This window comes from Citrus clementina, unplaced genomic scaffold, assembly GCF_000493195.1.
Source record: "Citrus clementina cultivar Clemenules unplaced genomic scaffold, Citrus_clementina_v1.0 scaffold_1, whole genome shotgun sequence".
Taxonomy (NCBI): domain Eukaryota; kingdom Viridiplantae; phylum Streptophyta; class Magnoliopsida; order Sapindales; family Rutaceae; genus Citrus; species Citrus x clementina.
The window spans coordinates 27437411-27462865 of record NW_006263303.1 but is presented as its reverse complement, the minus strand read 5'-3'; the positions used below and the strand labels follow the sequence as shown (position 1 = coordinate 27462865).

Here is a 25455-nt window from a genome sequence, read left to right as displayed (position 1 = left end):
CCGTCATGTTGAAACCTGCTTATACGATGGGAGCTTTGCTAGAAATGAGGTGTGTTTGTTTGTTTTGAAACATTATGTGTCTACTCCTACATTAAGTTAAAAATTAAGGATTTCGCTGTAAAATGAAAAAAAAACTAATAGGATTTTAATTTCCGGGTGGTAAGCTGACAAAAAAAAATTTACAAATAGGCGAGTGAGTGGTGACGTGTGTCTACTAAAAAATATGACGCAAATACTAACAGTGACGTGGAAAGTGTCATAAGTTATCTCCAAACCAGTTGAGATGTACGGTCAAGATTGCTTTACTCTCCTCGGCCGGACGATCCTATGCAGATATCCAATCCTGAATCTGCCAAGAAAGTATTTGCTGATAAAAAGCTCACGGTAGTCGGTATATACCTTTAATCAAAACTCAGACAAACAGTTATTTGACACAATTGTCAACATCTTGATGGTTCAAACGTGGACCGCGAAGCAGCTGATTAAGATCTATCTTTCAGCCAATAGTCGCCAGAGTAGACTTCAACCAAAAAGCGTGCGAGACGAGTCAGTAATCATCACTCTACAAAAACATCCCATTAGCTGCTGTTTTCGACTTTCTTCTCTCTTCGAACCAGCAAGAAAAAAAGAAAAAATTTAAATAAATAACTAGCAGGTCTCTTTTCTTTTCTCTTCCCTCACTTTCCTTCACTTTCTCTCCCTCTGTTTGGCCACCGAGAAAATTTCTAAACTAACGCTGCAACTTTACCTTTATAGTAAATTTCTAAGTTTGCTTTTCACATTCCGCCAATTTCTCGGCAGCTAAACGAGGGATTAGGGTTTTAATTGTGTGGAAATGCTTTATTTTTATTTGAATTTGAGAAATCTGTGCTTAATATGAGTTGAATTGACGAGTGTCTGTTTGTGTGCGTGAAATTAGGGTTTATTTTGGGGGTTTGTTTAGATCTGAGAATGCAGAGGCAAACGAGGTATATGGAGAGGACCAGTAGTATGAGTAGAGGGAAGAGGAGCTTAGAGAGTAATGAAGACGAGCAGCCTGAGCGAAAACGCCCAGCTCTCGCCAGGTAATTTTTGTTTGTTTTAAAAACAGTAAATTCTTTTTTTTTTTTTAAATGTTTGGTTTGTTATTGTGTTTGTTAAATTGGTTACTTTGTTGTTAATTTCTAATAATTTTTGTGATAAGCTTTACAGCTGTAGTTGTATAATTATTTATAAAATAATATTTTAGCAAAAAAATGTTAGCTGATAATCAGTGGTTAAATGGTGAGTCCAGCGACAGGTCAAGCTTCATTATGACTTGCCTAGAACTTTTTGTATGCATTTTATGTAGGCGATTTTTATTTTCACTTTCTTGTTTGCCTTTTGATGATATGTTAAATACTATTATTTGATATTATATTAATAAGTTATGTTTATGATGCAGCGTCATTGTAGAAGCTTTGAAGGTGGACAGTTTGCAGAAGCTCTGCTCTTCATTGGAACCCATTCTCCGAAGAGTTGTAAGATAGACTTCTTATTTTTTTGATACACTGTCTCTTCTTTTTTCTTACTTCTTTCTCTTTTAAATTTATTTTTGCAAAATCTTGTACTTTTTCTTATATTTATTTATGTTTAACAGGTAAGTGAGGAAGTGGAACGCGCTCTGGCAAAGTTAGGTCCTGCAAGGCTCAATAATGGACGGTAAGATATTCATGATCATATCATATGCGACAGTTGTTGGCTTATCAAAATTAGTTTTAATTATTTGTGAATTTTTCCTGTTGACATTGTGTTGGAACATTAAGTCATGTTCATTTTCACTTTAATTATATTGAAAGAATTTATATCAGATATGATTAGTAATACTGGATTAGGATGTGGTTGCTATTCAGTCTTAATGTCTCGCATCTCTCACTTCAGTGCCCCTGATTTGGTTTTCTCTTTGCTCATTTAAAGAAAAAGAATTTATATCAGATATGGTTAGTAATACTGGATTGGGATGTGGTTGTTATTCAGTCTTAATGTCCCGCTTCTCTCACTTCAGTGCCTCTGATTTGATTTTCTCTTTGCTTCAATAAAGCATATATGTTGCTTTCACAACTGGGTCTTTTGATACATTCTTCTCATGATTGACTAAACCTGTTTGTGAGTTTATTAATCTAATACTTATTTCCAGGGCTTCTCCAAAACGAATTGAGGGTCCTGATGGACGGAATTTGCAGCTGTACTTTAGGTCAAGGTTATCTCTTCCCCTCTTTACCGGAGGAAAAGTAGAGGGCGAGCAGGGTGCTGCTATCCATGTAGTTTTAGTTGATGCAAACACTGGGCATGTTGTAACCTCTGGGCCTGAAGCCTCGGTAAAACTTGATATTGTTGTGCTTGAAGGGGACTTCAACAATGAGGATGATGATGGCTGGACACAAGAAGAGTTTGAAAGCCATGTAGTAAAAGAGCGTGAAGGAAAGAGGCCATTGTTGACTGGGGATTTGCAAGTGACACTCAAGGAAGGTGTAGGAACGTTAGGGGACCTCACTTTTACTGATAATTCAAGTTGGATAAGGAGCAGGAAGTTCAGGCTTGGCTTGAAGGTTGCCTCAGGATATTGTGAGGGCATCCGTATTCGTGAGGCAAAGACTGAAGCTTTTACAGTCAAAGATCATAGAGGGGAATGTGTGTTAATACTCTGTTTTGTACTTATTCTTATTTCACGATATGTCATGAAACTGTTTTCATGCCTTTTTCCTTGACAGTGTACAAGAAACACTATCCACCGGCCTTGAATGATGATGTATGGAGATTGGAGAAGATTGGCAAGGATGGATCATTCCACAAGAGGCTAAACAATGCTGGGATATTCTCAGTTGAAGACTTTCTTCGTCTTGTCGTGAGGGATCCTCAAAAACTACGTAGTGTAAGTGTAGCTTTTGGTTCTTGAATAAAACGTTCATGCTTTGTAGCTCTCTCTGAAGTTCTAACATTTATTTACTGATCATAGATTCTTGGAAGTGGAATGTCAAATAAGATGTGGGAAGCTCTTTTAGACCATGCAAAGACTTGTGTCCTAAGTGGGAAGCTTTATGTTTATTATCCTGAAGATTCAAGAAATGTTGGTGTTGTTTTTAACAACATCTATGAGTTGAATGGTCTAATTTCAGGGGAGCAGTATTTTCCTGCTGATGCTCTTCCAGAGAGCCAGAAGGTTGGTTTGATATATATTTTTGTTTCAGCCATATTACTTGTGTTATGTTTTCTCCAGGGTTCTTTCTATATTAGGCATCCACTACTAGTTTAGTCTTCAGCAATTTGTGCAATATCGCTTTGCTTGATTCTTCTATGCCTTTCGTTTTTGTCAGAAGAACCATATTTAAGTTATTGCTGCACTTATATGTATTCATTTATTTTTCGTCTTTTGGCATATTTTCTTTGGAAGTCATTTCCCTTTGTTGTAGTATTTATGCTACTCTACAAAAATTGTTGCTGGACTTCTTAACTAAATTTGTGGACTAGTGTGTTTATATCTTAGTCAAATGATGCTAGTAGTAATATCTTCATAGGCTTTTTATGCCATAACAGGAAGATTATTTTTTAGGCAAGTGCGTTGAGTTCCATATTCAATTTTTAGCTTTCTTTATGTTTTGTGCTGTTCAGCCCTGGATTGGTCTTCATTGCTGTATTCGTATTTTAGATTGATTATTGTAATAGTTTTGATCAGTAAGGAAATAAATTATGTACTGCAGGTTTATGTGGATTCACAGGTGAAGAAAGCATATGACAATTGGAATCAAGTTGTAGAATATGATGGCAAGTCACTTTTGAGCTTAAAGCAAAATAAAAGGTCAAATGCATCTAAAAATGAACCTCAAATAGGTCAGATAGATTTCTCTAATGCTTTAGACAATCAGTTGCAACTATCCCGCTTGCCAGCTGCTGTTCCTACTGAGCAATCTTCAGCTCATTCAGGTCATCCCATCGGAGGTAAATATTTCTGTCTGCATGTATCGTACCTCTGTTTCTTTTCTTCTTAATTGAAGTTCTCTTTTTATTGCTTGATAATTAATTTCATACCATTTGATTGAATAACACTATACATTTGGCCATTTAATGAAGCACTGAGAGTTATGCTTAATTTGGCTCTGCAAGCCTTCATTCAACCGTCTGTGTACATACATACGCTGTAGTATTAAACACATGGCAGTTTGTGATATTTGAGATTTTTAGATACAAGTAGAATAGATGGTAGTTTGTGTTTATTAATTTTGTTTTTAACTCATGAACAGAATTTAGTGGTAATACACCCTAGTTGTTAGACCCTTGTTAATTTCCTAAGTTATTGAAATGCCCTTGGCTTTGTCTTGCGTTGAACATGATAAGACATTGGCTTCCCAAGTATCAGATAGTGCATTATCCTGATGATGGAAAACTAATGATATCAAATATCAATTACATCTGCTTATGTGGTAGCCTTTTTCTTTTTTCCTTTTCTAACTCATGAAAAGAATTAAGTGATAATACACCCAAGTAGGTAGACCCTTGTTAATTTCCTAAGTTGTCGAGATGCCCTTGTCTTTGTCTTGCGTTGAACATGATAAGACATTGGCTGCCTGAGTATCAGATAGCATATTACCCTGATGATAGGAAACTAATGATAGTAAATACCAATTACATCTGCTTCGAAATACCCAAATGCAAACAGAGTCTAAATAGTCCCCTGTGCTGGTCTTAAATTCTGACAAAGAAAATTTCACTTTTATGATGACCCGTTGTTTTTCTAACAGAAGTACAAGTGAATTTTAGCCGATGATGCTTGAACTTTACATAGGTATATATAATCATTCTTTTTCTGTTTCATTTTTCTAGGTTCAGGTTATGCTGATAATATGGCCACGAGATACCCTTCCCAGCCCCAAATTGTGAATTCAAATTCCCGTGCTCAGTTTGATGGCACTTCATTTGTGTCCAATGACCAGCTGGTTGACAATTCTCACCAAATTCAGAGTACTAGATATGGTAACAGCACTGTTGGGCTGGCTCTTGGGCCACCCCAATCATCTAACTCTGGATTCCAAGCCATTGGCTCGTCTGTTCAGCAATCCAACCTCAATCCTTTTGATGACTGGTCACACAACCGAGACAAGGGAGTTGAAGACTTTTTTTCAGAGGAAGAGATTCGCATGCGAAGCAATGAGATGCTTGAGAATGATGATATGCAGCACTTGCTTCGACTCTTCAGCATGGGAGGCCATGCCTCGGAGGATGGGTACTCATTCCCGTCTTTTATGCCGTCACCAATGCCAAACTTTGATGAGGATCGCACACGTCCTGGAAAAGCCGTCGTAGGGTGGCTTAAGATCAAGGCGGCAATGAGATGGGGATTCTTTATCAGGAAGAAAGCAGCTGAGAGGCGAGCTCAGATTGTTGAGTTAGAAGATGAATAATGTCTGGGTTCTGTTATCAAGCCTCTTTCTACGGCTCTTCTTTATTCTGTAAGTTACAAGAACTCTTGGGGAGCCAGTGACAAATTGAGGTTTTTAGATCCATAATTCTCAAGTGCCTTTGGTGTTTTTGGATTCTTATTAACACCTTGATGACCTCTGGTACGCGAAGGTTCTTGTTAGGCAATGGGAAAGCTCATCTTGTACAGTGGCCTGTACAGTAAGTTGTTTATATAGTTATTCTTCGACCTTGGTAGTACGTTTCTCACTACTACTTAATGAAGTTGTTTAAGTATGATACCTGGGCTTAACTTTAAGTTCCCGAGGGGTAATATGTTTTTGGGTTGATGAGCCCTTTTGTTCTTGTTGACTAATTGGGGAAACATTTCTGATATTTAGGCATGACTTCATTTGTTGTCTGGACAAATTTACTTTGTTAGTGTGATGCTTTACTATTTTCTTGTATGTGCTAGATACCCTTTTTCATTGTTCTTTTTCATATAATTATGAAAAATGATTGGTATTCCCAGATTAAGACCGAAATGGCATGTCTTCAATAACATAATTTTTATAAGCATTATTTTGATGCCTTGTTTTATGTCTTTCTCAATTGCCTTTTTCCTTTCTTGAGATGGATGGTTAATCAGCGTATGGTGTTTCTATATTTTTCGGCTTTCATGCCCGTCGCCAATATTATATAAATAACATGGTCATGTTGTATTGTATATAACTGACCCATGAAATAACTTGTAAAGAGATAGAGAATACTACTAACCAGGGTAAGCCAGTGCCTGCCGACCATTTTGAATGCGAGCAACAATTTTAACCTGCTTTGTTTGTAGAAGGTTATTTGATGAGCTGCTGTTCTTAGAATTTTATATCTCTCGAGTCTGCAAAGGCCAAAGAGGGGCAGAGAGCACACATTTGTATTCGATGAGAATTTTCTGCTCATGCAAGCATACTAGGAAGAAAACTATAGTTGGATAGTCGCTGCATAATGTTTGATGACCGGCTAAGTTTGAAAAGGTGACGTTGTGGGAGGTGACTAGGTGAGCGGCCACCATTCTGGTCTGCCTGTTTTGCACAATGGTGAATTCGCTAGATAATTCGGGAATTTAAGATGTTGATTAGCCAAAGTTTTTCACGCCATTAAATTTGGTATCAGATTCAGACCCTTACAATTCATCAAATATCAAATGCTTGCGGCTGGTTGGCATGTTCGATTTTGCTGGAGGTTTTCGATTGAATTTTTGTTTGGACGTCACAAAGAGCAGAACTGCGTTTGTGGTGTTGCCGGTGTCCAATCTTAGTTTTACCATTGTTTTCCTCGCAGACAAATTTGTTAAAAGGCTGTTTGATAAAAAGTTCACAAAAAGTTATATTTTGGTCCATCGGTATCCTTAAGTTTGTGCACCAGAAGAGGAAAAGATACGCTCACGCCTTAAATACGTCACACAGTCGTTTGCCACTGTACATTCGTAATCGTAACACAAGCCAAACCTCACAATGTCGGTAGATAGGAAGGGCTTAACACGTCACCCATGGGCATATTTAATAAAATTTTGAAAATATATGTGGCAATAAATTAGTCCTGTACCTACGCGTCAATTTTTTGAAGGTAACATAAAAGGAAGAGTAATGTTATAGATTTTAGCTATTCAGTCCCAACTTAACATTTAACACAAATATAAGTAGCAACAAGGATCTTCCGGGTCATTTTCAAAAATATGAAGTTCAATTTAGAAACTTATGTCTAACCATAAGACTAGAAGATATTTTCCCGACGTTAAATCACACAATCTAAAAGACTTCACCTCTTGATACAGAATGACCTATGAATATAGTGAGAGTGTGAAGACCAAAAAATAGGGTAATATGGTGGTGTTTCTATGTCATTTTCAAATGAAGGGATAAGAAACAAAAAAACCCTTAAGACCCCGTTGAGAAAAGAGCTCCCTGTTATCAATCCAATTCTCGAATACGTCTCAATTAGATTTTGGCTTTTTCCTTCTCCTTTTTGCCGCTTTGGTTTTATTTAGTACGAATCAATCTGGTGAAATGATATATTTATCATAGCCTTATGCCTGCAGTTGAGTCCCGAGAAATGAGAGTTGATGAAGTTATGAAACTGAGTGTTGTGATTATCCATTTTGGATATATTCTTGTTAATCTCTTATATTTGATTGTTTCTTTTTCTTCATATTGTTTTGCTCTTTTGTGGATGATCAATAATAAATGGATGAAGTTTTGTTATTCCCAATATCATTTCTTCTTTTCATGTTAAATCAAGTGATCTACAATTTTTAATTTGGTAAATAGTAATACATATTTATTATATATTTATCTTGTTCGCTATAAGCTAAGCGCTTGCATCGAATGCTTAAATACTTAGTTGAGAGAGCCTACTATTATTAACAAGTCGAACGTACATTTGATGAAACTCGGTGAATTTGCTTTGAGACTAAAACAGATATGAATGATTAGACCTTATCATTGGTTGATTGAGAAATTTTGCACGATTCCAACGGATTGGTATTAATTATTTCAAGTAATATCTACTATCTAGTATCCCCTTAAAAGTCAATGCAGTTTAATTTTAATCTTCTTCCATTGATCTAACGGGATCGTGATATGTGATTCATATGCTTTGACTTTGAGGATCGCCTAGTTCTATTGTTACTTTTGAATCCTAATTTTCTAAGAGATTAACTGAAAGAGGCTACGAAAAATCTCCATATATAGGTAAAAGATTAGAGATAGGATTTCAAGGCCAGATGTCTATATGTACTCTTTCACCACTTTTATGCCTAATTTTTCTTTCCAACTTTTGTTAAGGATCTATCAAAAATCTATTACCAGTAGCGAGTACGTGGTATTAAAGTACACAAAAGAGTGACTATCAAATTGCATACACATGCAAACTAATAAGAAACAAAAATCTCTGCAAAAATCTCCGTATATGATTTGAGTAAAGATTGGATTTCAAGATAAAATATCTGTTTACGTGGCATTAAAATACAGAAATGAGTGAGGTTATCACAACACACGTGTAGATATGCAAAAGCTCTATCGGTAGAGATTTCGAGATAAGGTTTTCATTTTAATCCTGGCCGCTTCTGAGTGAACTTCGTTTATAACCTTACCCAAAGGGAATAAGCAAGAAAACATCTATGAGAATCCATTACAGCTGGCGAGTACGTGGCATTAAAGTTCACAAATGTCGAGGCTACGACTCACCTCTACATGCAAAACTCACTATATTGAGAGAGGTGATGTAGCAGAAGCAAGAGATGGGGTGTGTGTAAGGGTTGGGGCATTTCCTATTTCCTTTAATTTCCAAATGAAATTAAGAAGAAAAAAATTAGAAAACCCTATAAATGTCCCCACAAGGAGCTCTCCCTTCAATCACCACAAATATTCATGAGGTATTTTAAAATACCTCATCAACCGGTTGTTCTCTCTTTGGTCTCAGTATCATGTGATCAGCTGTTGTATCTCAAAATTAATGCGGATCATATATGGCTATATGCTTTGTTGAGTTGTAATGAAGTTACATATGTATGGTAGCGGAGCTATAAAGATGACACCTACGATATGGTTATTATTTGGCTGTGTTTTCTATCATTTTCTAGCTGTCCAAACTACCTACCAAGAAAATTTGTGGAGATCATTTCAGCAGCCCTCCATGTAGGAGTTTCTTCCTGCCCCCCTCCCTTTTGGTGGATAATAACGGATTAGTGTTGAAGAGTGGTTATTAAAACCTTCTTTTTTTTTTTTTTTACGATGCCAAAGGAATTGTAATTCCATAGGTATACGCCTATATATTTCTCTATCAAATCTGCCGAACATCGGCTAATAAAATCATGGGTATTTCCTCTAAATTATCTGCTTCAGTGAGAATAATGCAAACCATAGGTGGGCCTCTGATAATTTTCTTTCAAGTACGTAGAGCCCTTTGGAGATATGATGTTCTTGGCTACCCTCAAAACAGGAAAAATAATAATAATCCGTTATTTTTCTTATGGATTTCCTTAAAGAGATTTTTCGGGGACATTAGCAATACTTTTCCCGTGTCGTGTTAAAACTTTTGTTTGCTTGTTATGATCATTTTTCTCTTGATTTGTTTTAGTCTCTGTCTTGTCACAAAGAGAGAGAAGCCAGCAATTTAATTTATTTTTAAAATTTATATATATTTTTATTGATATTTTCATCTAATCAATGAGATCATGTGATATCAATTAGAATAATTGATACAAGAGTTTGTAATTTTATTATTATTATTATTATTTATTTTTATTAAAATATAAGGGTGGGTAAAATTTATATTAATTTTTAACTCGTGACTTTCTAAAATTTGAACTCGAATAACTAACTAAAAAACGTTATTAGAAGAAACTACGCAAGGAGCAACATTTTAATTTATTTTTTATTTTAAAAAATAAAGAATTAGATAAAATATAAATTAATTTTTTAATTAAATAAAATTATTGGAAAATTATTTAATTAACTAGATTTAAAATTTTAATTTATTTAATTTGATAAATCTTTTCTTTTAACTTTTTTCTTATTCCACCTCATAAATTTGTTTCCTAAAGTTACTACATATTAACTGACAATCTAATATCTATCAAGGGTGCCTGCACTAGTATTTGCTAATTAATTATAAAGTAAATAAATGTAAACCCAAAATTTTTACAATCTAACTATCACAATTAAGAAGCAAGTACGTGGCATTAAAGCATACAAAAATTTGCAAGGCTATCAGCATCACTTGTTGGAGAAATTTTAGAATATTTTTGATGTATTACAAATAATTAATACATATATGATATATGTAATTGAATTTAATATAATCACTATTTATATAATAATTTTTTAAAATAAATACACACATGCCATAATATTATTTACTTGTTGTATAAGTTACATAATATCTTTAATGTATTTTAAAATTTTTCTATTTGTAGATGTAAAACCCTATAAATAAAGAGGGGCTGTAAACACTAGAGACGGGGTTATTGGGGTTTGCACCCTACATTTTTCATTTCTCAACCGCAGATGATAAATTGGGAACACCTTAAAATCCCCCTCATGGAGCTCTCTTCACATCAGTCCATAAGTTCTTGAAAGTGAAAGTGAAGCACGTACGATGGATAGATATATATATATATATATATATATATATATATCTTGTATCATTTCCTTTCATTTTCTAGCTTTCCAAATAAACTTCCCAGGAAAAGATAGTGAGGATACATCTCTAATGGCGATGATCCATTCATTTAGCGCATCTTTAATCTCTCTCTCTCTCTCTCTCTTATATCTTTCTCTTTCTGTTCAGGAGTGTAATTGAATGTTGTTAGACCAGTTTCTTTTTCAATAATGGAGTATAGCTTGATTGCTGATCATAAGTCACCAAGCTCTTATCTTTTTTCCTTTTCTTTTTTTAAATTCTTTGATGATGCTGACCGGTTTCAATTTGTCCATTATTTTTGTATAAAGAATAAGACGTTAATTAATTAAGTTAAAACGATAATATTGTTTATTATAAAGCGACGACTGCTAGATAAAATGCATGTTAGACTAAACAGGGGGAAATATACTTGCTTAATTACCATTTGAATCCAAAACAATATGAAGTGATTAATTAATCTATAACCGATATAATTAATTATGGCTTAAGTCTATTTAATGCCATGATTATTTTAAACTTCCATTTTGAATATTATTATATCTTTTTGCTGCTTTACATATGTGTTAAAATAAAATTAGAAATCGTCTTGCTTGGTTTATTAAATGATTCATATATTATACATACAAGTAATAAATTAATTCCACAGCAGTGGATGCCGACAAAATTTTAATTAAAAAAAAATCATGAAAATGTTCAAACACAATTAAAGTTGAATAATTGAGTAGGGAGTAATTTGTCAAGAATACTTAAGACTTTCTCCTTATTTATCATTTTTTTCATTTTCAATTTTTCGTCAGAGAATAAAATAAGCAATTATCGTTTCAATTTTTATATTTTTATGCTGTGTGTGAATAATTTAGAATCTTGTAGATATAACTACATAATTTCAACAGACAACAAAGTTATTAAAATAATTAAACCTTTCTGTTTGTTTTCCAAATATTTTTGTCATTTCTTTTACTATTGGAGAATGGCTCTAGACTCTAGTATTAGGACGATCGAAAAATTTTATCACCTTTTCATTTGCGAACAAAATATGGAATGCTTCAATTATTTGAGTGTTGAATATAAAATTGAGGATTCTGTAATTTGTTGAATGGATGATAAATATTAGCCTTATTATCGTAAGATGAAAAAGTAATAAATATATGTACATGTTTCTGAGAATGTATAAGGAATTAAAAAACAAAAAAAAAAAAGGTTCAAATGAGTTATGAGTCCCACCATATGGAATCCAATGCTTTATGTCAAATGTGTCTCACCATTTTTTGTGTTAATTTATTGTAATGATAATACTAAACTAACAGCCTGTTTATTTTTCAATCGAACAACAAATATGGTTTTACTTAAGTGTTTTTTTTTAACATTAAACAATTACTAAACACGTAATAAAATCAGAGTAATGACACATTTATAAAGTTAATTTTTTAATAGGATCAAACATTAATAAATGAATGATATATCAAATATCACATTATTTACTATATAAACTTTACATCTGAATTTTATAAGTGTATCATTACTCATCAAATCAATGTTCATTTTTTTGGATCCTACCTAATAAAACGTGATAAACTAAGTTACAATTTATTAGTGCATTAACCATTCCACCCCCCCCAATCAAGAAGATGCTCAATCCCCAAATGCCATAAAGCTTGGATCCTAATTTGTGTGTGAACATGCATGAATACTACATGAAAGAATCAAAGATGAATATAAGAATTAAATAACTGGATACAATTGTGATTGTATTTGTTCTTGATTTATCTTTTTATTGTCATGTTACTGTTGGGTGTACTATTTTAACAGGACATTAAAAAAAAAATCTCGGAGTGGGTGTCGGTGAATTTTAATCGTTTGCTTGCAAGATGTTTGATAAAAGTCCCAAATGAGAGAAGTCGTTTTAATGGCAATAGAATATTTTGCTAGTCCTTACCCGTTAAGTCAGTCAAAAATTTAGAGTACCATTGCATATGTGAAGAGGTTTGGTCGTTTCTACGTTAAAACCTAGCCAAAGAAGAACATATAGCAAGCATGCGAAGAGTAGAGAACATAATCTCATGATATTTATATGCTAAATTTTGTATTACATTGAGAAAGTTGGACTAATTTGCCATTTTATTGACGACAAAATACAACAAAGAATCAAAGAATTGACAAAAAGAATAAATTTTTTTGATGTATGTGTTGATTTTGCAAAACTTCTAAGAGGTTCTGCATTCTGCAGGGAGTCCCTGGGGAAATCTCTTTGCATCAGCGCAATAATTGTAAATCATGTAATTCTTCTGCACCCATTTCAGCCTTTCTTGACTTGTTGAATCAAGCTCTTGTGAGAACCAGGCACTGCTGCTGGATGGAGAGGAAGGTGAACTTGAAGCGCAAGAAGATTTTCCATTAGACCAGACACAGGCATCAGCGTTGAAGTTTCTGTAGGAAGCCGTGAAGGGAGCATGCGTCCAATCTGTCTTGACAAGGCCACCTCTTGTAGCCCAGTCATCAGCATTCCAGAGAGATGAGTATATTCTCATTGGCTGATTCTTTGGGAATGCAACTCCAATTGACTCTGAGTTCTTGAACTCTCTTATGGGAGTACCATCCACAGAGAAGCTGAAAATTAAGTAAACATTGATAAGTCTAAGCAGATTGAATGACAAGGAAAGAAGAAATGATGGAGATTGAAGGAAAATATTGCTTACACAATGCGCTGAGGATTCCAGAGGATAGAATAGGTGTGAAAGTCAGCAGTGGGGTCAAACCAGAGGTGAAATTGTTGTTCTTTGTCACCTTTGCCATTTGTGAATACATTGGTATGCAGAGTGTAAGGGTCACCACTTAAATTCCCCAAGAACTCGAAGTCTATCTCATCCCATGTTGATCCTGGCGATTTTAACTGCGTGAACAAAAAGTCAAAGGTCTATATGTCAGATACATGATGATCAAACATGCATATTGTTTATTCATATAAAGGGTGATGATCAAACATGCATATTGTTTATTCATATAAAGGCAGGAACTTACATAATAAGCAGTGACAGTGCCGGCAGAGTTGCCAGGGACTAGTTTGAGTTGCATATCAATCTTGCCGAATAGATACTCATTCTTGGACTGGAAGCCGGAGCCAGAGGCTTTATCAAGGGAAAGAGTAAGAAGCTGGCCGTTGTTGAGTATATTAGCACGCCCGTCTCCCCAAGTGATATCAAAATCTTGGTGGAAGTTACCAGCAGAGGTAACCATCAAAGAGCCAAGAAGCAGCAGCGACAGATGCAATACTGAAGCCATGGAAGCTTTCGTCTGAGCAACAACAAGATAGAAGAAATTGAGTTGGAGAGAAGTTTGAAATTTTTTAAAGTGAAGCGATGAGTGTGTTTAGGACCTTACCAGGGTTTGGTATTTATAGCTTGATTGAGCTGGTGAAGGTGAGTATAACGAAAGCAGAGGAAAGTAATGGGAAGCTCCAGTTAGTTCAGCTTCAGCTGTGGCCAGTTGTTTGCGTAAAATAGCGTGATGAAATAAAAACAGCTGTCCGAATCGCACTAACAGAACACGCTACAACAGGGACTTTTTTTAATTACAATACGCGGCTTTGCATATTTTTGAGACTCAAGTACTTATTCTGTACTGCTGTTATGTTCCCATCACCGGCTGACTCTTATTAGCTTTTTTTTTTTCCAGCCACCACCAGTCAAAACACAAAAAAGAAAATGTAGAATTCACTGGGTACTCTTCTCTCTCGAGATTTTCATTTTTTTTTTTTTTGCATTTTATGCTCAAAAGAAAAAGAAAAAGAAAAAATTGCTCAATGACCTACTTAATTAACAGATTTTTTCGATAACTATATTTATTATCAGGAAATCATTTAATTCAAAAGCTTAAGACGTTAAACAGGAGTCCAGAAAATAGCATTAAAGTGTTAAAAGACCTGCCCATGTGAAACATGGATCCAGTTTGAAGGTCATGTCGTTCCAAAAGCGGAGATAGGAGATTAAATTAGAGGTTCTTGAACATACAAGAATTGAAACATATACGTGTGTTATTCGCAAAAAATTGAGCACGCTGAGATTTGAACAAGAAACCTTTGCTATGTAAAAACGAAATTGGCTTGACCCAAGAAAATTAAAGACAAGTCTTTACTGGAGTCCCTAACACTAATCATGGATCTAACATCTAAGAAATATGTATCCCAAGATACCGATACACATGCTTCCTAGTAACATGAAACTGTGAATTTGTTTCCAAATTTTAGGTTAATTGATAACACATGCTTCCTGGTGGGTTCGTGTGTAATAAAACACATATAGAACTTGAAGATATGCTTATTATTATTATTATTATTAAGGAATTTATAGATATTGGTATTTAAATCGAACGGACTGAAGATTTTGCTGTGTACAAAAGCCCTGTTTCCTGTTTTGTATATTACCACTTATACTAGAGAATGTTTAATTTGTTTATCTGGAAAGGCGGTGGTGTCCTGGCGGGGTTGACTCGCCTTGAAAAATCAACACTTGAGAGCTGGCTCGCAGCTTGTCCCCCTCTCATTATTAATTAACACGTACAACAATAACAGTATGCATCACTCTTCCTCATCGACTTGTGCAAGTTCACTCAGTTATTTTTTTAGTTTATTTCTGCCATTTTACCCTTTTACTGCCTTATCTAAATACTAATCAATGGCCAAAATTTCTCCTCGATTGACACAAATACGGTAACGCTCACACGCAGTATATTTTCTTCTCATTCTGGTGGAGACTCATTTGCTCTTATCTTCATGCTTCCTCGATAATTCTTCATATTCCAATCTAGGGTCTAAAAGCTTTATTAATGAGTCATCATGTCAATACCTTTAATTAGGCTTATAACTATATGCTAAAGCTTACGAAGAATAACAACAAAGAAGAACAAAATCTTTTGAAATAGTAATATTATGTTTACTTAGTTAGCATACTTAATTTGTATACCACGCAAGTACGCATAACATTATCCTTTTTTAAATTCATTAACCAGTGTTACATATGGTAAAAATTGGACTAACATGCCATTTTATTGATTACAGAGAAACAAAGAATCTGACTCCAGAATCTACATGAATTGAATAACCATTGAATGATTACACGAAAGAATAAAATAATTTTTAAGTGTCTTGTTGATTATTTTCTCTAGGAGATTCTGCATTCTGCAGGAAGGCCCTGAGGAAATCTCTTTGTATCAGTGCAGTAATTGTAAATCATGTAATTCTTCTGCACCCATTTCAGCCTATTTTGATTTGTTGAATCTAGCTCTTGTGAGAACCAAGCACCGTTGCTGGATGTAGAGGAAGCAGAATTTGAAGCGCAAGAAGATTTTCCATTAGACCAAACACAAGCTTCAGCATTAAAGTTTCTGTAGGAAGCAGTGAAAGGAGCATGCGTCCAATCTGTCTTCACGAGGCCACCTCTTGTGGCCCAGTCATCAGCATTCCAGAGAGAAGAGTATATTCTCATTGGCTGATTCTTTGGGAACGGAACGCCAATTGACTCTGAGTTCTTAAATTCTCTTATGGGCGTGCCATCAACAGAGAAGCTGAAAATTAAGTAAACATTGATAAGTCTAAGCAGATTGAATGACAAGGAAAAAAAACTAATGATGGAGATTGAAGGAAAATATTACTTACACAATGCGCTGAGGATTCCAGAGGATAGAATAGGTGTGAAAGTCAGCAGCGGGGTCAAACCAGAGGTGAAATTGTTGCTCTCTGTCACCTTTGCCATTTGTAAAGACATTGGTATGAAGAGTGTAAGGGTCACCACTTAAATTTCCCAAGAATTCAAAGTCTATCTCATCCCATGTTGATCCCGGTGATTTTAGCTGCATTAAAAAAAAAAAAAAACAGATATTTATATGTATCATCACATATGATTATTCAACTACGACCCAGTTTGCATGCATAATACTTGCGTATGATTAAGTTGTATTAAAAGAAGGAACTTACGTAATAAGCAGTGACAGTGCCAGCAGAGTTGCCTGGGACAAGCTTGAGCTGCATGTCAATCTTGCCGTATAGATACTCATTCTTGGACTGGAATCCTGAGCCAGAAGCTTTATCGAGGGAAAGAGTAAGAAGGTCGCCATTGTTGAGCATCTTGGCACGGCCATCTCCCCAGGTGATGTCAAAATCTTTGTAGAAGTTACCAGCAGATGCAACCATCAAAGAGCCAAGCACAAGAAACAAATGCAACGTTGAAGCCATTGACATATGCTTGAGCAAACGAGGTACAAGTAGTGTTTGAATTAACTGAGAGAAGTTTGTAATTCGAAAGTGGAGCGATGAATGTGTTTAAGACCATTGTGTTGTATTTATAGCCGGTGAAGATGGGAAATGTAAAATGCAGAGGAAAGTGAAGGGAAAGGTCCAGTGAGCTCGGCTGTGGACAGTTGTTGGCTTGAAAAAAGTATAATAAAATAGCTGTGCATATCGCACTAACAAGCATTATCCGACCAGCCATATTTTATTATAGCACGCGGTTTTTGCATTATTTTTGGGACCAAACGACTTCCGTTTAGTTTAGTATGTGCCGCTGTCGTGGTCCCACTACCAGCTGACTCTTATTAGATTTTCCCACCGCCACTACTAAAGACAGTTGAATTCACATGATGCGACCCTCTCTTCAGATTTTCAGCTTTTTTTATTAATTGATTCTCAAGGCAAGAGCAAATGAATAATATTATAATAATACTAAGAATAACATAGAACTTATTAAGAAATTCCAGAATTGAAAATTCTCCTCACTAGCAATTCAGTGTTCACCCAAGTGACAATTATGTTATATTTATTCTGTTTGAATTCTTAATTTAGTAACTCCAAAATTAATCTTTTATTGTCATGTATATAATATTTATTTTATTATTAATTATTTGTTATCAACCTAATTAATAAATGATACATAAAATGTAATATTAAGGAGGAGACAAACTAAATATCCGAATTGGGTTGGCAATAACCGCATGACATTACTCAAATTTTATGTTACTGGCGTTGTCTAACACGCGAGACGGTGGTGGGTTTCGCTTGCCATTCACTTGGACCTAACTGTATGTAAAATGAATGTTTGTTTTGAAAAGGGAACTAGGCGGCGCCTTGTCTTCCCTTTCTTTATAAACAATTAACAAATCAAGCAAAACCGCGTCTGGAAAACTTGGTCTGCGCCATTTTAATGAACAGTCATTTGCTACATTACTTTGCCAACTATTACCAAAACGTACTGAAGTTTCCCGTGTATCTTCTCTCCGTTCAACTCTGCCTAAACTTATAGGATAAAAACACCAACTAAGCACAACCTTTTCATCATTTCAGATTCTTTTACATTTCTAATACTATTCACATGCAAAACATTCCAGTGGCTTGCTTTCTAGTTTCTTCATATATTCCGTCCATGTTGATGGTCAGTTTTGTGATTTTCTCTCTAATTGTAGCTTCTTCTGCTAACTTCTACCAAGATTTTGATAATACTCGGGGAGATAGACTTTGAATTCTTGGGCAATTTAAGTGGTGACCCTTACACTCTGCACACCAATGTATTCACAAATGGCAAAGGTGACAGAGAGCAACAATTTCACCTCTGGTTTGACCTTACTGCCGATTTTCATACCTATTCCATCCTCTGGAATCCTCAGCGCATTGTGTAAGTACTGTTTTTTTCCCTGTCGTTAATTTGCTTAGACTTATAACTTTTTTCATTGTAATTTCCAGCTTCTCTGTTGATGGCACCCCCATAAGAGAATTCAAGAACTCAGAATCAATTGGAGTGCCATTTCTAAAGAATCAACCAATGAGGATGTACTCTTCTCTACGGAATGCTGATGACTAGGCTACAAGAGGTGGCCTTATCAAGACACAATGGACACATGCTCCTTTCGCCGCTTCTTATAGAAACTTCAATGCTGATGCATGTGTCTCGTCTAATGGAATATCTTCTTGTGCTTCAAGTTCACCTTCCTCTCCATATATCCAACGGCTGCTCCTGGTTCTCACAAGAGCTTGATTCAACAAGTTAAGAAAGGCTGAAATGGGTACAAAAGACATACATGATTTACAACTACTGCACCGACGCAAAGAGATTTCCTCAAGGCCTTCCTTTGAAAAGAAAAAATCTCCTAAAGAAGTGATTAAATCAAACAGATAAATCAGTGTAAACTTATTACATTCAATTATATGCTCTCTGTAGAGCTATTCTTTGCAGTCTTGGTCATCAATAAAAAGACAGATTTGTCATTCTTTATATCAGAAGTGTTATAATACGAATTTTATTGGAAAGATGCAGATGTGATTTATTATAAATTCAATATACTTAATGTAAAAAGACTTAAAAGATTGAGCTTTACTCATCTAAAGTTCTCACAGACCATATCAACGTGATCCCTTTCTAGCATATTCGCATCTTAATTCATATGATAACTGATACAACATCAATACTATTATTATAACTTTATTTTGATATTACAACATAAAGTTTGAGCATGAAATAAACTACATTATTTACTTTAACTGTAGAAATCAAAATTAGAATAAATTGTATTATCATTGATGTGTTTAGTTTGTCTTGAAATCTTAGTCATAATAAATTAGACTGTCATAAATTACTAAAAAGTTTTTAATTAATTATTATCATAATTATTATTTTATATTTTAATTAATGTAATTATTGTTATTCAGAAATTATTATTATTAATTATTGTTAATAATAATAATAATATCATTAACATGAATATATTAATTATAATATTTTTTTATCAATAATAATGATAATAATACATTTGAAAATCATAATAACAATAATAATAATCAAAATCATCATCATCAACGACAACAACAAATCAAAATCGGATTTGGATCATAATATCATCGTCGTTGTCGACATCATCATCGGTGATGGTTGTTGTTGCTAGATCGTTGTTGCTATTGCTCCTGCTCAACGGTCAGCGACGACCAATGACGTTGATTTTTGCAGTAACAGTTTGGTGAAGACGATGAAAATCGGTGAGGCTTCAATTTACAGCGACTGTTTGCTGTGGTTTTTTTTTCTATTTAAATTTTTTTAATTGAATGAAGGTGTTGATGCTGAAATCTGCTCGCCTCTTGACCGACCAGATTCTTTCACCAACGTTTGTGTTATCTACTGTTGCTCGTTCACTGGGATTGGAATCGTCCTCCTTTCTCTCAATAGACCTGCACTCACTAAAAATGGATCAGAGACGCCGGTGGTTTTGCCGGCGTAAACCCTCCGATGCCTAAGTTAGCACAAGGTGTTTACGGGAAAACAGTGTAATTTGGATTCCAGGAGCTTATTAAAAATTTGTAAGGAAATGGCCTAGTTGCAATTTGGCAGCGTTTTCCCTCTCTCTCTTTTTTTCCCCTTTCTTCACCGATTTCTTCTTCTTTTATAGCCGTTGTCCCCACGTTTCCGTTTGCCATTCATCCCACCTTTTTCGGGTAGTGGCAGCCCCTCATGGGATTTTAACTGCTACATTGTGGGCAAACGTGGGATCTCGCATCTCCCACAACGGTTCTGGGAAAAGCGCAACTACCGCGATTCTGTGGGATCGTGTTTCCGCTTTTTGAGGGACGGGTACCGACTCGGTATACGACTCTGGTCGGTATTCGTCTCTGATCAGCTCATGTTACCCCCTGTTCTGCTCGTACCATTTGGCTGAGGTGATTCATGCCGGGGTGGAAATAGTAGCATGGCCGACCTGGTGCTTTTATTTGCTTAACACCAGTCCCCCAGTTTTTGGTCTTGTGAGTGAAATGAGTCAAGAGTACCAAAAATCGATCGTTGAGAATTAGTCTCGCATTTTCATGCTTATTTTAGTCTTTCATTTTGATGCTTATTTTGTAAAGTAAATGCTATTAATAATTTCGATTCTCCAATCAAGAAAGTAAACATAAGTAAACATCGCAGTAATGTATAACTATAGCAAATTTATGATATAAAGTATTGTCATTATATATATGTTTATACTCGCGCGGAATCTACGTAAGCACTCGTGGCCACAGCACACTCAAGAGGAAGCCCTTTTGGGAAGCGCTTTGTGTCTGTACAATAATTATAAATCATGTAATTCTTCTGCACCCACTTGAGTTTCTCTCTGCTTGTTTCATCAAGCTCATCGATCTTCATCCATGCAGAGGATGAAGAATTCGAAGGGCAAGGCGCAGAAATGATTGGACCTGCTGGGTAACGAATGCAAGTTTTGGCATTAAAGTTTCTACAAGAAGCTGTAAATGGAGCTTTTGTCCAATCTGTTTTGACAAGACCGCCTCTTGTTGCCCAGTCATCAGCGTTCCAGAGACTCGAGTGTATTCTCATTGGTTGGTTTTTTGGGTAAGGAATGTTGATTGACTCCAAGTTCTTGAACTCTCTAATCGGTGTGCCATCGACATAGAATCTGAAAACGTTTTTAAACAAAAATGTTAGAGAGCCTTTTTAACCCAAAAGAGCCCAAAGAATATATGAAGTATTAAACCAAAAAAAAGAGACACGTCTAATAAAAAAAAGAAGAGGATTAATTAGTGACTTGAATTGTTGCTTGTTTTCAACAAGAGATGATTAGTGGATTGAAATTCTTACACGATGGTTTTGGGATTCCAGAGAATGGAATATGTGTGAAAATCTGAAGTGGGATCAAACCAGGGATAAAATTGCTGCTCTCTGTCACCTTTGCCTTGTGTGATTACATTTGTGTGAAAAATATAAGGATCGCCACTGAGATTTCCCAAGAACTCAAAGTCTATCTCATCCCATGTTGATCCTTGTGATGACAACTATAACACAGAATTAAAAATAAGCTTACTCTTAAAGAGAAAAACATTTTCGTGCAAGATCACTGGCAGCTTACGCCTTACATAGTAAGATGTGACAGTGCCAGCAGAGTTGCCTGGGACAAGCTTGAATTGCATGTCAATTTTGCCAAATAGATACTCATTCTTGGACTGGAAACCTGAGCCTGTGTCTTTGCCAAGGTAAAGATTGAGGACTTCTCCATCGTTGCGAATCCTGACCTTGTCAATTCCCCATATGATGTCAAAATCTTGATAAAAATTACTAGCTGGTAAAACTAACACAAAAGAGTTAGATAATAAAGCAGACAGCATTATCAGCACTACTAGTGATTTAGCCGCAGCCATTGTGCGATATTTAAAATTTTGTTATAGTTTTGGATTTTTATAGAGACGAAAAGAAAGAAGCGATTTGCCATTTGGAAAAAGAAAAATGAAAATTTTAAGAGATACGATAGATGATGGGGAAGAGTTAGAGTCAAGGATTAGGCTAGCACTTGTGGGGCAAAGAGCAAGAGCGGGAAACAGATGGCAAAGACTGAAATTAGTGAAAAGAAACTGCGAAAATGCGGATTTATGCATGTCACACAAGTGACAGCCCTAAGCATGGTTTATTAACACGTTGAAATTTTGGCTGATGGGTGCCTTTTGACCACTCTACAGTCTACATAGTTTCCGCATCTACTGACCGGATGGGCTCAACCCTATGTGAATAGGATGACTTTGGAGCAGTTTCCGTACTTAGAATAGTCCCAAAATATGCTTAAGAAAATGTGTAGTAGTGTTCAAAATTCAATTTGTTTGATCCTTAAAAATTTGATCAATAAAAATTTAATCTGTGAATTGATGCATTGGATTAGATTGAAAATTGAAAAATCTATAGTTGGTGAATTGAATATAGATTTACTTCTATAATCTACAAAAATCCACGATCCGCAAAAAAAAAAAAAAAAACTTATTTAATTAAAAAAAAACTTATAAATGCGGCATTAGTGCTTACTAATAAATAAATAAGTTAAAATATAATTACATTAACACCATATTATATCTTATCCAATAATAATATAAAATAAAAATAATTAAATAAACAAATATAGTTTTCTAAATAGTTAATTTTCATAATTTTAGTTAATTTTAATGTATTTAAACAAATGATATTTTTTCTTTTAGGTGTGCTATATTTGAATATTTTGAAATTTTGAAATTTTGAATGTATTTTCTAGTTTTTTTAATAAATAATTTGATTAAATCTTATTGATTTTTGAATTTGGTCAGTAGTAAAATTATTTATATATTAATTTTTTTATTTTATGTGGATTGGACAAAATTAAAAATATTTAGTCTGCAAAATCAATTTGTAAAATGGTGGATTAGATATGGATTGGGTCAAATTCGCATCCGATCTGTTGACGTATAGACTAAATTTGGATTGAATTTCGGCAATACGTGAATTGGATTGGATTGAAAACTTATAATCTCCAAAATCATAAATCAGATATAAATTGATGTTCAATCCGCAAAATTCGATTCTCGAACATCCCTAAAAATAAGAGGGTTATTCTTAAATTGAAACAGATTTTACTCTTATAATACATATGGGAAGATTCAAATGCTCGATGTGAAAAAAAGAAAAGAAAAAAAGCAAAAAAGATGGAGAGATATCAATTGTTACACCAAAAAATAGTTGACAACAATCATGATAGTTTAACTGTAGACATCTATTTCTTACTATGTCTTTATGTCTAAAATAGATTATGCACGCATGGACTTCATGTGAGGAAAAGTTATTAAAACTTTAAACTTTTCTTTACTAATAATGTTAAATCTTTACTTAATAGCTTAACTTTTTGGGTGAAATGTTTAACTAATCCTTCTCATAAATTCAAAAAAAGTGATACAATAATTAGGAGTACTACCACCTTAAGATAATTAGAGTATGTGTAATTAATCTTACCAATTTGACACCTACTCATGGACTACCAAAAGAAAAAAGTTTAAGCAAATAAAGAAAATAATTAGCTTTTATACTTGCAATTCATGTCTAAGAGTTGAGCCATTGGCGCCCCTTCAAATCCTTTTTTTTATTTACAATAAATATTTGATAAATTAGTAATATTTGGATCATGGAAAGTCTATTAATTTAGTGAATATTAATATATCGATAAATTAATAATTATTAATTTATAAAAATAATATCACGTTCATAATAGAAATTTTTATGAAGTTTAGGAATAGTATAATTCGATAATATAGTGATTCTATCAAACTGTATCTGTATGATACAATTCTGATTTGATTTTGACTGAGTGAATCAGTCACTTGGCTAGATCACGATTACTTTGCAACTCATTAGAGAAGACTTTTCTGAGGCAATATATTAAACTTATCTCTATCTTACTTATGTTAACATAACACATAGAATACAACAATGGCTTCTCATCTGAAAGGTGTAAAGAAAATAATTTTGACCAATGAAATGCGTAAAATATTATGCCAATACAACAAAGAAAATCATAAACATATCATATATATTTACTTTCAAATTAATTAATTATTAATTGGGTCCTATACAAAAATAAATTTTTTAAATTTATTATCTAATATATTTATCAATTTATTAATTTACCACATTAGCTCCAATTCGAAATTGACAAAAACTATTATTTAGTTGAGGTTATCAATTTATCGAGTATTAATTTGACTAGAGTCTATTATATATTCTATTTGATGCTAAAAAATCTTTTTTTAATAAACCCCTTTTTCCAAACCTTCTCTCAATAAAATTCAAAAAATGTTAACTCCAAAAAAATAATAGTAACTAACATGAAAAAAGAAAGAAAAAGAAAATACTAATATTTTGAGTTTGTGCAAATCAATTATATAGACCAAACTAAAAAAATGTAAGATAAATAAGCAGAAGCAAATGTGATTTAATTAGTTATGGGTCATAAAGGAAATAGAACTGAGCTCTATTAGTTATTCTTGAGCTACAATAAAATGATTCAACTTAGGTATAAGTTTTAAGTTCGGTAATTAAATGAGGATTTAATTAGTGTTTAAAGATGTTCAAGATATTACCAGATGTTATTTTTAAGAGTTGATTATACTCTCAAATTTTATTTTTTAAAAATAGATTCAAGAGAGAGAAAAATATAAGTGCGATTAATTTTATTTATATTTATCTTTAATTGTAATTTTGTTGGAATAAGGGTTTTAAGAGGATTAACAGGTGTGCCAATAGTCTCACCCAATGTTTAAACGATTCTAAAGTTTTCTAAATGGACCATGATACTCTTCTGATCTGAGCACTCCTAATATTTTACAAATCTTGTGCCATTTATATTTTAATGTTAGTGGATTATTATGATTTAACTACTTTTTCTTTTTAATTTATTAATCACCAATCATATTAATATAATTTGCTCAGATAAAGATCAGATCAGGAGATGATCCTAGTCCTTTATAAATTGACTGGCCCACGTGGGTTCGGGAGCCCACATATTATTTGAATTAAATCCAAGTTTATGCCTGTTATTAATTGGTCCCAATCTTTAAACTATTCAACAACGCCCTTGAGATCTTTACTTCCTTCATGTTAGTGCTACTTATTGACTTTTATAATCGCGGAGAGTAAACATGATTATCTTAAGATTAAAACAACAAGTCTTAATATATATATATATATTTCTTCACTTTTCTTTCTAGTAATCTTGACAATACGAAAATTTTAACTAAAAAAGAAGAATTATTTACTTGGTCATGATTCATGAGGAGACATAATGAATCTTATAAATTGAAACCTTTGACTTCAATTGGATCTTGAGTTGCACAACCACGCTAGCTTTTTACATATTGTGTCTAGATATAATCTGTTTATATGAATTTTGAGAACTTCAATTTAGCCTACAATTTGATCTAACTAAATTCAATGGTGCTCATCGTTAATTACTGTTAAATGATAGTAAAGTTTTAGCAAGATGATATGAATATAAAGAGCAAAACAATTTCGGAATAGTTTGAGCTGTCATATTTACATA

The 25455-nt window shown here is 34.0% G+C and overlaps 4 protein-coding genes and 1 pseudogene across 5 annotated transcripts; 2 read left to right on the top strand and 3 right to left on the bottom strand.

Annotated features, from left to right (window-relative positions):
- The first annotated feature begins 527 nt into the window (after window positions 1-527).
- On the top strand, window positions 528-5954 carry LOC18054160 (calmodulin-binding protein 60 B). Its single transcript, XM_006453361.2, has 9 exons — window positions 528-655; window positions 920-1064; window positions 1424-1499; window positions 1619-1680; window positions 2156-2649; window positions 2730-2890; window positions 2975-3178; window positions 3717-3954; window positions 4837-5954. Exons 2-9 carry the CDS (start codon window positions 952-954, stop codon window positions 5412-5414), a joined length of 1926 nt encoding a protein of 641 aa, XP_006453424.1. The 5' UTR covers window positions 528-655; window positions 920-951; the 3' UTR covers window positions 5415-5954.
- Window positions 5955-12672: 6718 nt separating this feature from the next.
- On the bottom strand, window positions 12673-13995 carry LOC18054158 (probable xyloglucan endotransglucosylase/hydrolase protein 23). Its single transcript, XM_006453358.2, has 3 exons — window positions 13624-13995; window positions 13302-13495; window positions 12673-13212 (listed from the first exon to the last, which is right to left on the bottom strand). Exons 1-3 carry the CDS (start codon window positions 13882-13884, stop codon window positions 12810-12812), a joined length of 858 nt encoding a protein of 285 aa, XP_006453421.1. The 5' UTR covers window positions 13885-13995; the 3' UTR covers window positions 12673-12809.
- Window positions 13996-15573: 1578 nt separating this feature from the next.
- On the bottom strand, window positions 15574-16898 carry LOC18054157 (probable xyloglucan endotransglucosylase/hydrolase protein 23). Its single transcript, XM_024178553.1, has 3 exons — window positions 16574-16898; window positions 16256-16449; window positions 15574-16164 (listed from the first exon to the last, which is right to left on the bottom strand). Exons 1-3 carry the CDS (start codon window positions 16835-16837, stop codon window positions 15762-15764), a joined length of 861 nt encoding a protein of 286 aa, XP_024034321.1. The 5' UTR covers window positions 16838-16898; the 3' UTR covers window positions 15574-15761.
- Window positions 16899-16967: 69 nt separating this feature from the next.
- Window positions 16968-18788, top strand: LOC112095780 (annotated as a pseudogene).
- On the bottom strand, window positions 18788-21766 carry LOC18054156 (probable xyloglucan endotransglucosylase/hydrolase protein 23). Of its 2 annotated transcripts, XM_024178552.1 has the most exons (4): window positions 21485-21766; window positions 21210-21403; window positions 20637-21027; window positions 18788-18822 (listed from the first exon to the last, which is right to left on the bottom strand). In XM_024178552.1, the coding sequence occupies exons 1-4, from the start codon at window positions 21764-21766 to the stop codon at window positions 18790-18792; spliced, it is 900 nt and encodes a 299-aa protein (XP_024034320.1). In that variant the 3' UTR covers window positions 18788-18789. The 2 variants fall into 2 exon arrangements, with proteins under 2 accessions (XP_024034320.1, XP_006453419.1); XM_006453356.1 differs by lacking the exon at window positions 18788-18822 and having other exon boundaries at window positions 20595-21027.
- Between the last annotated feature and the right edge of the window lie 3689 nt (window positions 21767-25455).

Coding starts and splice junctions, on each gene's coding strand:
- LOC18054160 (XM_006453361.2), top strand. CDS start 952: ATGCAGAGGCAAACGAGGTATATGGAGAGGACCAGTAGTATGAGTAGA. Junction 1,500..1,618: donor AACCCATTCTCCGAAGAGTT/GTAAGATAGACT, acceptor TATGTTTAACAG/GTAAGTGAGGAAGTGGAACG. Junction 2,891..2,974: donor ATCCTCAAAAACTACGTAGT/GTAAGTGTAGCT, acceptor TACTGATCATAG/ATTCTTGGAAGTGGAATGTC.
- LOC18054158 (XM_006453358.2), bottom strand. CDS start 13,884: ATGGCTTCAGTATTGCATCTGTCGCTGCTGCTTCTTGGCTCTTTGATG. Junction 13,496..13,623: donor GCACTGTCACTGCTTATTAT/GTAAGTTCCTGC, acceptor TTGTTCACGCAG/TTAAAATCGCCAGGATCAAC. Junction 13,213..13,301: donor TGGAATCCTCAGCGCATTGT/GTAAGCAATATT, acceptor CTTAATTTTCAG/CTTCTCTGTGGATGGTACTC.
- LOC18054157 (XM_024178553.1), bottom strand. CDS start 16,837: ATGTCAATGGCTTCAACGTTGCATTTGTTTCTTGTGCTTGGCTCTTTG. Junction 16,450..16,573: donor GCACTGTCACTGCTTATTAC/GTAAGTTCCTTC, acceptor TTTTTAATGCAG/CTAAAATCACCGGGATCAAC. Junction 16,165..16,255: donor TGGAATCCTCAGCGCATTGT/GTAAGTAATATT, acceptor CTTAATTTTCAG/CTTCTCTGTTGATGGCACGC.
- LOC18054156 (XM_006453356.1), bottom strand. CDS start 21,766: ATGGCTGCGGCTAAATCACTAGTAGTGCTGATAATGCTGTCTGCTTTA. Junction 21,404..21,484: donor GCACTGTCACATCTTACTAT/GTAAGGCGTAAG, acceptor TCTGTGTTATAG/TTGTCATCACAAGGATCAAC. Junction 21,028..21,209: donor TGGAATCCCAAAACCATCGT/GTAAGAATTTCA, acceptor AAACGTTTTCAG/ATTCTATGTCGATGGCACAC.